Source organism: Lithobates pipiens, unplaced genomic scaffold, assembly GCF_037356315.1.
Source record: "Lithobates pipiens isolate NorthernLeopardFrog02 unplaced genomic scaffold, aLitPip1_a1.2 Scaffold_12, whole genome shotgun sequence".
NCBI lineage: Eukaryota > Metazoa > Chordata > Amphibia > Anura > Ranidae > Lithobates > Lithobates pipiens.
Genome location: NW_027507707.1, coordinates 23,043 through 37,602, shown reverse-complemented (window position 1 = coordinate 37,602; position 14,560 = coordinate 23,043). Strand labels below are relative to the sequence as shown.

At 47.6% G+C, this 14,560-nt stretch overlaps 1 protein-coding gene across 1 annotated transcript in view; it reads left to right on the top strand.

Moving 5' to 3' along the window:
- Positions 1–9,745, top strand: part of LOC143973812 (rab11 family-interacting protein 1-like) — a 61,657-nt gene extending 51,912 nt beyond the window's left edge. The window contains exons 5-6 of the mRNA XM_077474666.1: positions 604–709; positions 5,656–9,745. Of these exons, the coding sequence (XP_077330792.1) occupies positions 604–709; positions 5,656–5,874 (325 nt within the window). The 3' untranslated portion in view covers positions 5,875–9,745. The remainder of the gene's footprint in view (positions 1–603; positions 710–5,655) is intronic.
- The last annotated feature ends 4,815 nt before the right edge of the window (positions 9,746–14,560 follow it).

Here is a 14,560-nt window from a genome sequence, read left to right as displayed (position 1 = left end):
CATATTCCTTAAACTAGTACTCTAGGCCAGTGATGGCGAACCTTGGCACCCCAGATGTTTTGGAACTACATTTCCATGATGCTCTGACACTCTGTAGTGTACTGGAGCATCATGGGAAATGTAGTTCCAAAACATCTGGGTGCCAAGTTCGCCATCACTGCTCTAGGCAAAACTTTTTTCCAATTTGAATAGAGTAAGGGAGGGTTATAACCCCTGTTGCCATTTCTTTTTTTTTTTTCTTTTTTTTTTTTAAACGGTCTTTTTTTTTTTTTTTTTAAACGGTCTTTTTTTTTTTTTTTTTTCGGCCAAGCACATACCTTATTTTTGGTTTGGGCTCAAATATCCATTTGGTGCACCTCTACTTCAGTTAGTCGCAAGCCGCAATGAAATCGGCAGCACAAATCACCTGACATTGAAGCTGCGATCGGCTGATTGGAGGTGCAATGCTTTGCAGACTCATAGTAAAAAAAAAAAAGGCGTGTGAACATATCCTTTTAAAAAAAAGTCTTGAATGTCCCCTGCTTTCTGTATCACCCCCTCCCCCGCTAATCTAATGCTACAATGGTACTTGTATATTTTATTGAACATTTGCCGTCTCTGCAGGACTAACCCAGTGAAGCCGCTGAATGCAACACAGAGCAAGCCGATCTCCAACTTCCCACAACCCATCAAGAGTCATGAGAATGCGCTGAACTCCATTAACTCCAAGGTAGAGATCTTCTCTCATGTCTTCCTAATTGTATTATGTCAACAAAGGCATTCAGATACGGTAACATGTAATGGATTGCACGTTCAACTGCACCAATACCCTCCACCCGACTGAGGGAGTTGGTTGGAGCTGTGATCCTTATATATGCATATCATGTGATCCTCCTCTTCTCTCCTTCTCTCCTCTCTCTCTTCTCTCTTCTCTCTTCTCTCTCCTTCTTCTCTCCTTCTTCTCTCCCTCTTCTCTCCTCTTCTCTCCTTCTCTCCTTCTCTTCTTTCCTTCTCTTCTCTCCTTCTCTTCTCTCCTTCTCTTCTCTCCTTCTCTTCTCTCCTTCTCTTCTCTTCCCTCCTTCTCTTCCCTCCTTCTCTCCCTCCTTCTCTTCTCTTCCTCCTCTCCTTCTCCTTCTCCTCTCCTTCTCCTCTCCTTCTCCTCTCCTTCTCCTTCTCCTCTCCTTCTCCTTCTCCTCTCCTTCTCTTCTCCTCCTCTCCTCTCCTTCTCCTCTCCTTCTCCTTCTTCTCCTCTCCTTCTCCTTCTCCTCTCCTTCTCCTTCTTCTCCTCTCCTTCTCCTTCTCCTCTCCTTCTCCTTCTCCTCTCCTTCTCCTTCTCCTCTCCTTCTCCTTCTCCTCTCCTTCTCCTTCTCCTCTCCTTCTCCTTCTCCTCTCCTCTCCTTCTCCTCTCCTTCTCCTTCTCCTCTCCTTCTTCTTCTCCTCTCCTTCTTCTCTTCTTCTTCTTTCACGCAGCACTTCACACCTAAATCTGAATAACAAGAATCGCCGTGTTCACCATGAAATTCCTTTACTATGAAACTTCTGCTTCTCATGAGATCCGACTTTGCAGAAAGGGGAACCAAAGCGCATTGAAAGTGGGAATATAGATGAGGGAGAATCTCTGTAGGTTCACAAAGGAGAAGTACGGGGAAAGCTGGTTTGGCTGTACTTCTCCTGTGGGTGACAGGATTGTAGTTCTTTCTGCACTCCTCCTGTGTCCCATTTTCAGCAGACGACGAGCTTAAAGCGGAGTTCCACCCAAAAGTTGAACAGCTGCTTTAAGTACCCCTCGCTCCCTGACATTGGCATGTCATTTTTCTTTTGGGGGGGGGGGGGGGGGTGTTAAGAGAAGAGTGGGTACCTAGTTTTGATAGGTACCCAGCTCCCACTTCCTGGTCTGGTCGCCTAGACGACTCCCTCCCTGCAATCTTCTGGGACATGTGACAGGTCCCGGAAGATTGCCTGGCCACTGACAGCGCACCAGGTGTGAAGCCACAAGCTGTCACAGCCGGGCGCCCAGACTTACAATGCCAGGGAGAGGAGCGAGGCATCGGGTGGTTGCATTGCTGGACCGTTGGGCAGGTGAGTGGCTGTTTTAAGTCAGATTAGCTTTTTGTAGCGGCTGAATTTTTAAAAAATTTTTTTTTAATAACCAGTGGAACTCAGATTTACACTCGCTGTCTGCTGCCGTCACAGAGCTGGCCCAGGAGAGATTGTGACAAGTCACACGTGCCTGGACTGGCACCTGACTCGGAAAGCTGCTCAGACCCTGAGTCAGCCACTCCTGCCCCCTCCACAGCTGGGGGGGGAGATGATGTTTCAGAGCAAAGAGCTCCAGGAGCTCTGAGAACCAAGCGATCAGCTGTTTGATGGCACAGCTCTCAATGTTGGTAAAAAGAAAGGGTTGGGACTTTGACTAAGCATGCGATTTTGGTAGCAAAAAGCAGAAGAGCAACAAAAATCGAATAGTGTAAATTAACTATAGATTAAATGTATAGCATAGGGCACAAAGATACACAATGTATAATCCATGATCCATCATAGGTAGTAAATATATTAAAGTATTGCACATCAAAAACATTAATCCCACAGTTCATACATCAAAAGCATTGACTTCATGTATAGGCATTTTGCACATAGTAAAAATCAATAGAATTAAGTAAAAACATTCCAGAGTCTAGTAAAACTGCATGTTTGGATGTGATTTGTAGTATTTAAAGCTCTACGCGTTTCGTGGCTACATTGCCACTCATCAGGAGCTGATATATGATGAATATCTGTGGGACGAGAAATGGTGTGCCAACAATTAGTCAGGTTTGTATAATAAATAAGAAAAAATGGGGGAAAAGGGACAGTGTATCCAAATCGAGTACCCATACTTACGGGTCAGGGAATGGCAAGAGGCGCAATCACGGGCAACAGAAGTAGCCGGGAGTGTCAACTGACACGGGAGCTGAGGCAGACAGAGCGTGCGGTGTCGCGATGAGGCAGTGTACCATTAATGTTAACCAAAAAGGATCATCACCCTAGGATGAATGATTAAATGTGTGAGTGTAAATTAGTTAATTGAGATATCTAAATGACTGAAATGTCAATGTTGGAGGCCCCTGGGGGCACCTAGGTAAGTATGTTTGCGGTTGGGGGGGGGGGGGGGGGGGACTCCATACTTTAATACAAGTTGGAGCCTGCATGAGTTGAAGGGGTTGAATTACTATAGTGCTGGGCCGGTGTCCTGGTTAGCGGTGATATTTACAGCCCGCTCTTATTAAAGTGAAGCTCATCTGCAAGTATGGCTTTAATTTCCCGGCATATTCATTACGGCGGAGGCCGGCAGGCGGTAGCAACAGAAGCATTTTGCCTAATTGATGTTCATCATGTTAGTAAAGAAAAACAAAATGCAGAACACACATTAATTCTGTTCCTAATAACTTTTTTATGGAGGAAGTGTGACTGTAATAACAGGCTTCCCTTCATAATGCCAGACTGGATCAATGTGCTTTTCATTAAATCCGGATGTATTCGATTTTGGAAAGTCCATTATGGCAGTTACATGGCTCCAGTGGAACAGCGCTTTCTGGCACTGTAAAACGGATGTCTTTTTTTATTTTTCTCATATTCTTTCATAGAATACAAAGCTTCCCATGAATGGTTGAGCAGCGCTCAGCCTTACTATTTGGTTCCGGTAGTGAGACGGAAAGTTCTCGTTCTGCTCCCGGTACACATCGCTGTATACTGTATACTGCTTCAGCTACATATCGCTAATACAGAACGCCCAACAATTGCACCAGTTAGTGCAGTAAATGGTTTGGGCCAGCTTGGTCCAAACTGTATAAAGATACATTAAACAGATCCGCTTTCAGGTTAGATCTTTTAAATCTGTTCAAGAAAAGAGGAAACCTAAACCTCATGATGAATTTCTATTTATTTTATAGCCACAAATACGGTTTGTAGCTAAAAAGGAATATATAATCCTTATCAATCATTGCTTATATAGGGGCTTGACAAATTTGCTTTGACTCTAAGAGCCAGATAAGTTACAAAAAGACACAAGTCCATCCAGTTCAACCACAAAAAAAAACAAAATATCATACAATCCCATATACCCAATTCTATACCCACAGTTGAACCAGAGGAAGGCAAAAAACCCCAGCAGAGCCATGATCCAATTTGCTCCAGCAGGGGGAAAAAATTCCTTCCCCCCCCCCCCCCCGAGAGGCAATCAGATTTTCCCCGGATCAACTTTCCCTATAAATGTCAGTACCCAGTTATATTCTGTACACTTAGGGGAGAATCCAGGCCTTAAAGCAATCCACTGAGCTGGCCATAACCACCTCTGCAGGGAGTCTATTCCACATTCTCACAGCTCTTACTGTGAAGAAACCTTTCCGTATTTGGAGATGAAATCTCTTTTCCTCTAGACGTAAAGAGTGCCCCCTTGTCCTCTTTGTTGACTGTAAAGTGAATAACTCAATACCAAGTTCATTATATGGACCCCTTATATATTTATACATGGAGATCATATCCCCCCCCTTTATCTCCTCTTATCCAGAGAGAATAAATTCAGTTCCTCTAATCTTCCCTCATAGCTGAGCCCCCTCCATGCCTCTTATCAGTTTGGTTGCCCTTCTCTGCACTTTCTCCAGTTCCCCAAACCAGTTTTTTTTTTACCTAGCGAAGTCCTCTGTGATCATTTTTTTGGGGGACAGGTTCTCTTTAAAGTGACATGCGGGGTCTAAGATGCCCAATATCTCCCGTGAATATAATACAATGCCCATCGCACTGCATTACTTTCTTGCCGATTGAACTGTCATACATGTCCCGTCTGGGTTCGCAACATGAAGAGCGGACCGGCGGCACCCACTATGCCAGTTCTGGGCCCACATATGAGCAAGCAGAGCTTGGGATACATAGCGGTGGGTGGGGCAGCCATTTTTGTCCTCACCGTGCAGCCTATGGCAGCCATGCTCCATCCTCCTGCCCAATCACCGATCACCCACAGAGCGGAGCACTGACAGCCCGCTACACCCCGCACTGCCTGGCTAAGACAAAGAGCTGCCCACCTCCACACTGAGCGGGACCATGTGTGGGTCCTATCGGTTCACAGCCCGGCCCAGCACACAACAGGAGATGGAAGGCCCAGCCCCTATAGGATGGGGACCGTCTCTGTGACCCACCCAGTGAATAAAACTCCATTGCCCAAATCTTACTGGGAACCCATCTACCCAGCCTCAGTACCAGGCTTGGAACATGCTGAGTGGTGCTGGCAGTGAATGGGCTGACAAAAGCCCAGGCGCCAGGACGTAATATCTAGTTGCCATAGCAACCTGGCACCTAGCATTTGTTGAGGCCTATGTTTGCTCCAGCTCCTTGGCCATCCACTGATGAACCCTTTACAGTGCTTACTAAATACCGGTTATTGACTGGTAGAGATTTCACCAAACAAAACCTTGTTGGGTCTATGCACTGGGGCTGATTTACTTGGTGGCCAATCCGCTTCTATCTTCAGCTTGTTCCATTAAGCTTTGACAAAACCTGGATGCTGATTGGTTTCTATGCAGAGCTGCACCAGATTTCTCATTCTAGTTTTAGTAAATCGCCTCCAATGTTTTTCCTGTGTACATCATTTGTCCATGTGTGTTTTTTGTCTGCTCTGTCTTACCAATATGTTCCTTCTATCAGAAATACGATCCCTCGGACCCGGCCTCTGCGTTTGCCCAGCTGACCCACGATGAGCTGATCCAGGTGGTGCTGAAGCAGAAAGACACCATCGCCAAGAAGGAGAACCAGGTACGAGAGCTGGAGGACTACATAGACAATCTACTAGTGCGGATCATGGAGGAAACACCCAACATCCTGCGCTCCGGTACACAGCTCAGCAAGAAGGCGGGAAAGGTTTAAACCCGACCGGCTCCGTTCTTCTGTTCTGGATATCCAAGGACAATGGTGGGGTGGGGGGGATAAGTACATCACTGGAATAAGACTGAGGTTTTGTTATCGATTCCACCAGAGAAATGTTATCTTATGGGTACGATAGAATTTAAGGAATCAAATTGGGATAAAATGTGAGTGAGTTTGACTACACAAGGTAACAAAGCAGTACGTTTTTCAGTATAAAAGTAAGTTTGTGATGATTTGATGGCTCTTGGGCTTCTGCACCATCTTTAGTTGAAGAGAAGTTGCACTATTTGGAATCCATCTTCATCTCTAAGAGGACCGACCTGACATCTGCCCTGGAGGGGGCTCCCGGGGGCTGGCGTCTGCGGGCTCCCGGGGGCTGGCGTCTGCGGGCTCCCGGGGGCTGGCGTCTGCGGGCTCCCGGGGGCTGGCGTCTGCGGGCTCCCGGGGGCTGGCGTCTGCGGGCTCCCGGGGGCTGGCGTCTGCGGGCTCCCGGGGGCTGGCGTCTGCGGGCTCCCGGGGGCTGGCGTCTGCCGGTGTTCTGCCATATAGTGTCCGGCCATCATATAGTGTCCGCCCTGTACTGCGCATGCGCACTACGGAGCAGACGAAGCTTCGGAAAATCTCCGAAGCTGAACGGCGCCTGCCCCACCATCCAAGCGGACATAGGGTTGTGAATATTAGAGGGCCCCTCGTGGGAGAGCTTTGCTCGCGACGCTTCGGGCTCGGCCTCGCTGCGCTCGGCTCTTTTATATTCCTACTCTATGTCCACTTGGATAGTGGGGATAGAACCTGGACTCACTGCGCAGGCGCCGTTCATTCTCGGCAATTTTCGGAATCGGTGTTGCTGTCATGCGCAGTACGCAGCAGACCCTATCGGATGGAGGACCTCATATGATAAAACACCGGCTCCCCGGGGGGCTGGCGTCTGCGGGCTCCCCGGGGGGCTGGCGTCTGCGGGCTCCCCGGGGGGCTGGCGTCTGCCCTGGAGGGGGCCCACCAATCAGAAAATCTATTTGCTAGAAAAATGTGAGTGACATTGAAACGACTGTCTTGGGCTAACAAAGGTAGGTCCTTATTACTCAATGTCCACATTTTGGTTCCAGGTCCTTCCTCTTAGTAGGTGAGCTCAGATATGAAGAAAGTTGAAAGTGTTTTTAAAGTGTGTAAATGAATGTGTGCCTATTCTGTGTGTATATTTATGTGCCTTGTACATAGAAATCTGCCTTTCTTTGCCTTTTACTGGTTACACACCACGTACCTGCTTTCTTGCAGGGAATTGTATGCAAAAACGTATATATTTCTATTTAAATGAATCTATATATTTTAATGACTTTTTTTCAATGAACAAATTTTATATTGATGTGGGTACTGCTGTGACCACAATGCAATGACAATCTGTGCTGAAACTTTAAAAAAAAAAAATACTCCTTTTTTTGTGATATTTTTATTGCTGTATATGAATATTTTTGCTGTCTGGACCAGACTTGATCTACAAGGCACGGAGCCAGAAACCTGACTGATCCTTAGAAGGGGAATTAATCATCTCTTTATTAATGTGTATATCTATGCACAGCATGTGATTCATAGACTGGAAAGCTTATATATAGAATCCTTAATTATAGATGACATAAGGTGCGTTCATAAATGCTTTACATATTCTACATCCACCCCACATGCTCTAGTAGACATGAAGAGTCACCAGTTTGGCTGGATAGCCGCTTACCCAATCTAATCCTGGATGCCTGAAGCCATGGCGGGGGCCTTTGGGCCCGGAGCCATGGCACGAGGGGGGGGGGGGCGCGGCCTTTGGGCCCGGAGCCATGGCACGAGGGGGGGCCGGCCTTTGGGCCCGGAGCCATGGTACGGGGGGGCGGCCTTTGGGCCCGGAGCCATGGTACGGGGGGGGTGGCCTTTGGGCCCGGAGCAATGGTACGGGGGGGGCCGGCCTTTGGGCCCGGAGCCATGGTACGGGGGGGCTGGCCTTTGGGCCCGGAGCCATGGTACGGGGGGGGCCGGCCTTTGGGCCCGGAGCCATGGTACGGGGGGGGGGGGGGGGGCGGCCTTTGGGCCCGGAGCCATGGTACGGAGAGGGCCTTTGGGCCCGGAGCCATGACACGGGGGGGCCTTTGGGCCCAGAGCCATGGCACATTTTTCATGTGCTGAAAGAAGCATAACTTCTATATGTGCCTTTCTTAAAGGGCATCTTCCACATGTATTACATGTATACAATTTCTCTACTTCCAGTTGAGCTTTCTTTTCAGATGGATGTAATTTGGTGTTTAGCAAGCTTTTTGAGACCCCAGCAAGACCTGTCTGGTGCCCATTGGCACAATTTCCCCTAAAACTGAATTCCAGGAATGGAGCCGCTATGTAAGATCTGCTGGCATAGTATGAGTTAAGTCTCAGCTAGGTGCATGCTACTTCCTGGACCTTTTAGTTGCATCTGGCAGTTTTGTTAGGCTCCTGGAGATGGGTATCACTACTCCAGGGTGCCCTGACAGGAGAGACCCTCTCACCATACATAGAGCAGTTCTGCCTGCCCTCCTCTCCTGCCCATTCACAGAAGCCTTTGTATCAACTCATTACAAAAAATACAAAGCGCTCTGTGATTGGGCAAGAGGTGGGATGGGCACAGCAGCTGCATGCGACTCTGCAGCTGAAGGAGCGCGGTCGAGTGTTGAAGCTTTGGAAATGTAGTGATAGCTATCCTGCCAGAGCTCCATAAAACTCAGATGTAGATTAAATGTCCAGGAGGTGGCACGCACCTCACTGGTCTTGAATCATCACATGCCAACACATTTTGCGAAGCTGCTGAATTCCTGGAGTTCATTTTTTTTTTTTTTTTTTTGTTTTGTTTTTTTACTTTCCTTTTCCTCTGACTACCTATTTCCTGGGGGTGCACGTAAGAAGAAATTGTCTCGGGTTGGGACATAGATTAAAATAAAAGCCTGAGTGCTTCCAACTTTTCTTTTTTTTTTTTTCCCCACTCAATTTAACACAAAGAGCAAAGTTTGGACTGGAGATGGGACTTTATTTCAAAATATTTTATATAACAAGGTGAACAAGGTTAGAAAACGACATTCCATAAAATGATGGGACTTTAAGGGCCGGTTCACTCCAGAATGGGTGCAATCCAGTCTTGCAGCCCATCGGGGGGTGTAACATGCCCTGGAACGTGGAAAAAGGAGTGCAAGCATTACTTTTTTCGGAACGCATTGCAGCAAGCCACATAACTGGGGTACCGTGTGGTGCCTGCCAATGCACTGAGCTTGCAACATGTGTTTTGGGGTGCCACTAAGAAATCATGGGCAGCACAGTAATCTACAGTGTGGGAAATGTGCACAGAGCGCTCCTTTCCTGCACCGTGTTTTGTAAGTCGGCCCTAAATTGGGGTTGGTTGGGTCATTTTTTTTTTTTTCTTAGGACTTCAGTTTGCGGTCAGCTGACTGTCTCTAGACTGTGAATAGGAGAGGCGCAGCCAATTGCAGCTCGGAACAATTAAAAGCCCCATTGCATTAGAGATGGCGGTATGGCTGGAGAATGTGATCAACTTTGAAGGGGCCATTTATTTTCTGTACATGCTCCTCTCTACACCAGTGCTGCCTTGTTTGCACCGAAGTAAATATGCTGCCTATAATAAGACCGACCGCTGACCTTCGCCCCGACCGCAGACCGCCGCCATTGTGCCTTCTTTAGGTGTTTAGTGCAGAACGGTGCACCCCATATCTGGATACACGGGACTTCATCATACCCGGCACCTCTCGCAGCACTTTATGAAAACACAACTGTTATACACTGAATGTTTTTTTTTGTTTTTTTGTAGTGATGATCTATTTATATAAAAAAATAAATGTATTTTTAAATTCTGGAATTGAGTCGGTGGTCTGAGTTCTTTGGTTGCTTCAAAGCTTCTGATTTTTTAATTTTTTTTTGTATTAAAAATAACCTGCTCTTCTGCAGAACACGGAACGGACTACAGGTGACCCGATTCTCCATCAAACTTTCATCTCATCCAGGCTTCCTCTCAATCCCTCTGCTCTGTATAATGCACGCCCTACTTTTCCTTCTCACAGTTGCATTCTCTCGCCTTAAAGTGGTTGTAAACACTTACAAACCACTGTGACCTACAGGTAAGCCTAGATTAAGGCTTACCTGTAGGTCCAAGAAATATCTCCTGAACCTACACGGTTTAGGAGATATTTGCCGAAAGACAGGCACTGCTGTCTACGGCGCATGCGCCGTAGAAAGCGGCGCGCCAAGGTCAACGGCGATATGCCGCAAGTGGCGGCTCCCGTGCGCATGCACGGGAGTGACGTCATCGCGGCTTCACCGAATGACAGCGGCGGAGCAGCGAGACCCACCGAGAAGACGGATGCTCCGGACTACCGGAGACAGCGGTGACTTCGCTGGCGCCTGTGTCAGGTAAGTGACACAATGGACTACGATGCGATGCATCGTAGTCCATTTTATGCTTTACCTTTGCAGGGAATCAAAGAGGAAGTAACACCCATCAGGGTTTACTTCCTCTTTAACCACTTTCCGCCCACCATATAGCAAAATGACAGTGGCAAAGTGGTTTTAATATCCTGACCGGACGTGATCAGGATATTAAGGCGCGCATTGCGGCAATCATTGTTGCGGGGTGTCAGTCTGACACCCCGCAACTACGATCTCAGTAAAGAGTCTCCGACGGAGACTCTTTACCACATGATCAGCTGTCCAGCCCCCCCCACCCCAAGGATGCCCACACTGGACCACCAAGGATGCCACCCTAGATCAAAAGGGATGCCAGTCAGTGCCCACAATGGATGCCAATCATCAGCATCCACCAGTACAATATAATACAATACAATGTCGCCCATCAGTGCCACCTTTAGCAAAAAATAAAAACCGTAGAGGTGATCAAATACCACCAAAATAAAGCTCTATTTGTGGGGGGAAAAAAATGATAAAAATTTCATTTGGGTACAGTGTAGCATGACCGCGCAATTGTCATTCAAAGTGCGACAGCGCTGAAAGCTCAAAATTGGTCTGGGCAGGAAGGTGTTTAAGTGCCCCACTGTGTGTGTGTGTGTGTATGTGTATATATATGTGTGTGTGTGTGTGTATATATATATATATATATATATATATATATATATATATATATATATATATATATAATAATTTTATTTTATTTTTTTCTTCTCCCTTCGTCTTTCAGGACAGCACCTGGAGAGAGTGCAGCTCCACCCACTTTCCCAGGAAACACTGCAGATCACTTTAAAGACCGGACACTTCCACCATGGCCTCAGTTGTGTTTCCTCCGGCCATGGTGGAAGCGCTGCAGGGAACCAAGGGGTGCTGCGCTCTCTCCAGGTGGGGGAGAGTTGGAGGCAGAGGAAGTAAAGGAGGCTTCTGCTTCATCATCCCGGTATAAATTATCCCTAGAGAAGGTGGATGACCTGCTTAAAAATATCCACACTACTCTGAATATCACAGAGGAGAAGGCCCAACTGTCACTACATGACAAAATGTTTCAGGGTTTGGGCGAGGTGAAACAGAGTGTTCCCGGTGCATACGTTTCTATCCGAAACTGTCAAAAAGGAATGGAGAGACCCTGAGAGGGCTCCTTTCTTTTCCAGGTCCCTCAAAGGCAAGTTTCCCTTTGAGGATAGCTCGCAGGTATGGAACAAGAAACCTAAGCTTGATGCGGCCTTTTCTCAGGTCTCAAGGATCTTTCGTTTGAGGACATGGGTATCCTCAAGGATCCCGTGGACAAAAGGGCTGATTCCCTCCTAAGGAAGGCTTGGCACTCAACATTGGCAAACCTCAAGCCAGCAATGGCTTCAACTGTAGTAGCCAGAAATCTGGAGCACTGGCTAGAACAGCTAAAAGACCATATTGAGGCAGGAACACCTAGAAAGGACCTGCTCGATACCTTGCCTGTTCTCTTAAAAGCAGTGGGGTATATGGCGGATGCCTCGGCGGAGTCAATTAAGATGTCAGCCAGGTCCGCAGCCCTGATAATCTCAGCCCGTAGGGCCTTATGGGTGAAGACATGGACACGGGATACTGCCTCAAAAGCCAAATTATGCGGTCTTCCGTTCGAGGGAGATTTGGTGTTCGGCCCTGACCTTGAAGCCATTTTGGACAGAACGGCTGACGAGAAAAGGTTTTCCTGTTAAAAAGGTGATTCCCCAGAGCACTAAAAATTTTCGTGCTTTTCGAAAAACCTCAAACCAAAGAGACAGGATATAGAAGGCCCTGGAAGCCGCAGAGGGAAAGGGGCAAGTCGGGAGTGTTATTCCGCCCCCATACCCTGAACCCAAAAAGCCAGTGACGGTCTTCCAACTGTGGGAGCAAGGTTACATGCCTTTTTTCCACAGTGGAAGTCAGTGACAAACAGTCTGTTCATCCTCAAAACAATAGAAGAGGGTTACAGGCTGGAATTCGCTCATCCCCCTCCCGCACGGTTTTATGTAACCCAGGCTCCTCAGGACCCAGAAAAATCAGTAGCCATGATCTCTATTCTGCGGGAACTGATGCAGCAAAGGGTGACGTTTCCCCCCGAGGAGATAGGGCTGGACTGTTACTCACACATTTTCTTTGTAAGGAAACCATCGGGCAAATTCAGATTGATCCTGAATCTGAAGATTTTAAACAAATCGATCAGATACAAGAGATTCAGGATGGATACAATTTTCTCGGTGAGTCTTCTGATGCCAAACTGTTTTTTATGGCATCCATAGACCTAAAAGATGCATATCTCCATGTGCCCATGGCCATAGCTTCACAGAAGTATCTGAGGTTTGCAGTCAGGACGGGAGGCTCAGTGATACATCTCCAGTTCAGAGCTCTCCTGTTCGGTCTATCCTCATCTCCGAGGATATTTACAAAGATCGTAGCATAGGCCCTAGCCCCCCTCAGGGTAGAAGGTATATCAATCGTTCCATACTTAGATGTTTTGTATTGGCAAAAATTAAAAGGTCGTCTATTGGAGAGGGACCTGGGAAGGACAGTAAGACACTTAGAGGGTCTCGGATGGCTGATAAACAGAGAAAAAATCAAGCATGATTGCATCCCAGTCGATAAAGTTCCTGGGGTACACCATGGACTCCAGACATGAAAAGATTTTTCTCCCAGTAGAGAAAATAGAAAAAGTTCAGAGTGCCATGAAGAGGACCCAGACAAACCAGCCTATTTCTGTCAGGGCAGCCATGTCCGTCTTGGGCCTCCTCACAGCATCCATCCCTGCAGTACAGTGGGCACGCCTTCATGCAAGGGAGCTCCAACAGGCAATATTGACGAATTGGTCCTACGGGGAGTCCCTGGAGAAACAATTCAGGATGCCCCCTCGGGTCCAGAGAAAGCTCTGGTGGTGGAGGAATCACTCAAATCTAGACAGGGGTCTACTTTGGTGTTTTCCGGTAGACCGGAGGCTGACTACAGATGCAAGTCCCTGGGGGTGGGGTGCCCACCTGGAAGGACAGATGACCCATGGGAGCTGGACAGTCAGGGAGGCCAGGAGATCCTCCAATTGGAGGGAACTCGGGGCCATCCTGCTCGGACTATGGGCCTGCAGGGAAGTGGTTCAAGGTCTCCATATCCAGGTCTTATCCGACAACGCCACAGCTGTATCCTATATAACAAGGCAGGGGGGCACAAGGAGCAGGGTGCTGCTATCCTTGCCCATCCAGATTCTGTCATGGGCAGAAAGCAACCTGAGGTCCATATCAGCAGTACACCTAAAAGGGGACCTGAATGTTGTAGCGGATTTTCTGAGTAGGGAAAAAATTTGGGAATCAGAATGGAGTCTGAACCCCGAGGTTTTTCAGGATCTGACAGTGAGATGGGGTCTGCCTCAGATCTTTTCGCGTCACGGAGCAACACCAAAGTGAGGACCTTCTTCTCTTTAAACAGGCAAGGGGACTGGATGCCCTAGCACACCCGTAGGATTTCCGCTTGTGCTACGCTTTCCCCCCTTTTCAGATGATCCCTTTGGTTCTAAAGAAATTGCAGGGGGAATCCACAAGTCTGATTCTAGTGGCCCCCTTTTGGCCCAAAAGGACATGGTTTGCTACCATACAGAGGATGGCGGTGGGACCCCACTGGGTTCTCCCGCTTCGAAGGGACCTAACCGGGTGGTTACTGAGGAGCAAATCTTAAAGAAAAAGGGGTTATCTGATAAGCTCGTCTCAACCCTCCTAGGAAGTAGAAAAGATACTACTAGGGCAATTTATTTTAAAACGTGGAAACGTTTTAACTCCTGGTGCCTATCAAAGGAATTTCCTCCCCAGGAGATACTTTCGGTTCTTGAATTTCTCCATGAGGGCATGGAACTAGGGTTGGCAGCCAGTACCCTGAAGACACAGGTGGTTGCTTTATCGTTTTTTCTTGAGAGACGGTTATCTCAAGAACCGCTTATTAGATTTTTTTAAGGCATTGGCCAGAGCTAGGCCCGTACCATTTAGGTTTTTCCCTAAATGGGACCTGTCTTTGGTTCTACAGGCATTGACCAAGGAACCTTTTGAACCCCCAGTAGCAGCGACTATCAGGTTGTGGTCGTTTAAGTTAGTCATTTTAGTGGCTATTACATCTGCTAGAAGAGCAAGCGAGTTACAAGCCTTATCAATAGTGGAGCCTTTCTGTTGCATATTCCCGGACCGGGTGGTTCTTAAAACTGACCCGGGTTTCCTACCAAAAG